The 3016-nt window shown below is 39.4% G+C and overlaps 1 protein-coding gene across 1 annotated transcript; it reads left to right on the top strand.

The window, feature by feature from the left end:
• Positions 1–946: 946 nt before the first annotated feature.
• Positions 947–1303, top strand: LOC145247167 (uncharacterized). Its single transcript, XM_080108806.1, has one exon. The coding sequence runs from the start codon at positions 947–949 to the stop codon at positions 1301–1303; it is 357 nt and encodes a 118-aa protein (XP_079964932.1).
• The last annotated feature ends 1713 nt before the right edge of the window (positions 1304–3016 follow it).

The following is a 3016-nucleotide window of genomic DNA, read 5'->3' on the forward strand; positions in this document are numbered from 1 at the left end:
CAGTATTTAATTATTCTTATAAACATAAGGGTCCAGTATCATTGAACGAAGCAGCATATCCTGGAGTGAACCTGATGAGCGACATGTTAAAATTGATGATCCGATTCCAAACAAACCGATATGTCTTGTTGGCTTATATTAGAAAAGCCTTCTGATGATTCGTCTGGTATCGGAAACGGATCGTAATCGGTTTTGCTTTTTTCTGACGAAAGGTTAAAAATTGCATTGCTACAGGTAAAAAAACCCTTATTTTTGGCTTCAATGCAAGCCCTTTTATTGTAAATTATCCATTAAATTTCATGCAGAGAAATTCCTTTTGGATGAATGGTGGGAGGCGCTAAAATCCAGTGTTTATGTTTACAATCTAGTGAAACCTGCGAATAATGCAGAAAATCTATCTGATTTGTATACCTCTGCGAGAGAGCGTCTGTAGAAGGAAACTTCTAATTTACAGTCTTGCAATTCCAACTGTGTAACACTCCAAAGGAAAATGGAGGCTGATGGAACGTTATCATGATTCAACTCTGGTTGGGAAAAAGTGCTGGGGTATCAATATGATCCTGTCCAAGATTCTATAAGAGTATCCCCCCCATCATGCGACTTGGAGGCATCAACTAAGAGGAAAATATTATCGGAGACCTCAAAGGTATTTGCTCCTTTGCCTCTGTATCTACCTGTGACAGTGCGAGGTCGTTTATTGATGAGATAAATATGGAGACAAAAACTGAATTGAGATGATATAGTTCCTCAAGATATGATTTCAGTTTGGAGAACGTTGGCAAAAGATTTATCAGCGTTAGAATCTGTATCTTTCCCCAGGAGGGTTATAGATGAAGGAAAGGATACAACATTATTCTTTTTCTGTGATGCGTCTAAAGCCGCATATGGGTTTGCGGTATATGCCGTACAGGATGGAAATTCATTCTTGGTATTTGCCAAAGCGAAAATGGCTCCTTTGCAGGGAAAATCCCTCCCAACGTTGGAACTTCTAGCAGTATTTCTAGCACTGAAATGCTTCCCTTTTATAAAAGAGTCCCTAAAGGACATTCCTATAAAAGGCGTCTATGTAATCACAGATGCTCAGGTAGTGCTGTCTTGGATTTTGGCTGACTTCGTCAAAACGAAAAATGTATTTGTACGGAATAGATTGCAGGACATAGGTCAAATGTCTGAGAAAGTTAAATCTGATTTTAACATAAAGATAAACTTTCAGTACACTTCAACAGATGACAACCCGGCCGAGTACATAACCAGAGGTTTGACTATCAAGAAATTTAAGGAAAAAGTTTTTTCTTTGTTATGAGGGACCGAAATGGATAAGGCAAGAAGAATCCTCCTAGTGCCATCGTGAGTAGGGTTGCCTTTCTAAAGTTCTAATGGAGCGGATTAGCGCTTCAGTAAATTATGCCGCAGAGAATGAAGTGGCTACATCAGAAGTCAAATTGGAAAAATTCTTCAGTTCAGGAAAGTTGATCAGTGTAACTTCATTGATATTCAAGTTCATCAACAAGTTAAAAAAGAGGGTGATTGATCCTGAGTTACAAGCAAATGCCTACCTGATCAAGACAATGCAAAAACAATCCTTTTCAAGGGAGTTGGGTTTTTTGTTGGACCCTGGAGGAAATTGCATGCCTAAACTGGTGAAGAATTTACATCTCTTTTTGGACTACAAGGTAATTATACGATCGATGGGAAGAATAGGAAAATCGGAATATCACTCATATGTGACCCAAATCCCATTTTATTGGTAAAAGAGCATCATCTAACAAGTTTGATTATTCAAGAATATCACCAAAGAAGCCAACACTTAGGTTTGACCACAGCATTAAATGAAATACGATTGGCAGGTTACTGGCTATCACAAGGCAGACAGGCTGTTAAAAATGTGGTTAGTACTTGTGTGAAATGTAAACGCTATAAGGCCGTTTCTTGTGCAATACCAAATTCGACCAACTTACCAGCCCCTCGGGTGAATTTTGTCAGGCCCTGTCTACATACCGGTGTGGATTTTACCAAACATATCTATGTTAAAGGACAAGAGAACGACTATAAAATGTACATTCTTCTATTTACATGTATGAGTATTAGGGCTGTACATTTGTAACTGGTTCAGGATATGACTGTGAAATCATTTATTCAAGAATTCATTAGGTTTCCGAACGTGAATGGAATCCCTACACACCTCTATTCGGATAATGCTCGCACATTTAACGCTGCTGCCAGAATCATTAACCGGGGCATGATAGCCGATTAATTCAATGAAAGATTAAGCCCATATGACTTAAAACATTGCACAATTTCACTGTTTTCACCTTGGTACGGTGGTAGTTGGGAGAGGTCCATCAAGGCCATAAAATCTTGCTTGCATAAATCATTAGGAAGAGGTAAAGTAGACTATTTTGGTCTAATAACAATTTTGTCTGATGTGCATAGGGAAGTAAATAGCCACCCCCTGACATATAGGAGCTCTGATGATGCTAATCTGAATGTCTTAACCTCTAACTCTTTCATGAATGCGAACGTTGGTCAGGGAATAATAAAGCGGTTGGAAAACCAGGACCAGGAAACGATCGATCCTGTTAGTCGAAGTGACTTGATTCAAACCCTGCGTTCCCGGGAAGAAAGCCTGACTTAATTTAGAAAAGTTTGGAATAAGGACCATATGTTGAGTCTCAGAGAAAGATCAAGGAGCTTGGCTGGTTGTTCTTTTGAAGATAAAGTAAAACCAGGGGATATAGTGTTCATAAAAACCCTCTGAAAACAAGGCCTTTGTGGTTCCTAGGTGAAGTTCTGCAGCTAATCCAAGGAAGTGATGAATTGGTGCGCATGGTGAAGGTGAGGAAAGGGAATGGAGCTATAGACACATACTCTATCAAGCATCTCTTTTCCTGGAAATCACTCAACAGCCTGGAGAACCTGACCCGATAGGCACGAGTTTACAGAATATAAGCCAGGACCCTCAACGGAGAGAGTATTATAATTTGGATCTGTCCTAGCTGTAACAGACCTGAAGGTA

This window comes from Euprymna scolopes, chromosome 25 (assembly GCF_053919585.1).
Source record: "Euprymna scolopes isolate OS-2025 chromosome 25, ASM5391958v1, whole genome shotgun sequence".
Classification (NCBI taxonomy): domain Eukaryota; kingdom Metazoa; phylum Mollusca; class Cephalopoda; order Sepiida; family Sepiolidae; genus Euprymna; species Euprymna scolopes.

What these genes read in the sequence shown, in the direction of transcription:
- LOC145247167 (XM_080108806.1), top strand. Translation starts at nt 947, where the DNA reads ATGGCTCCTTTGCAGGGAAAATCCCTCCCAACGTTGGAACTTCTAGCA.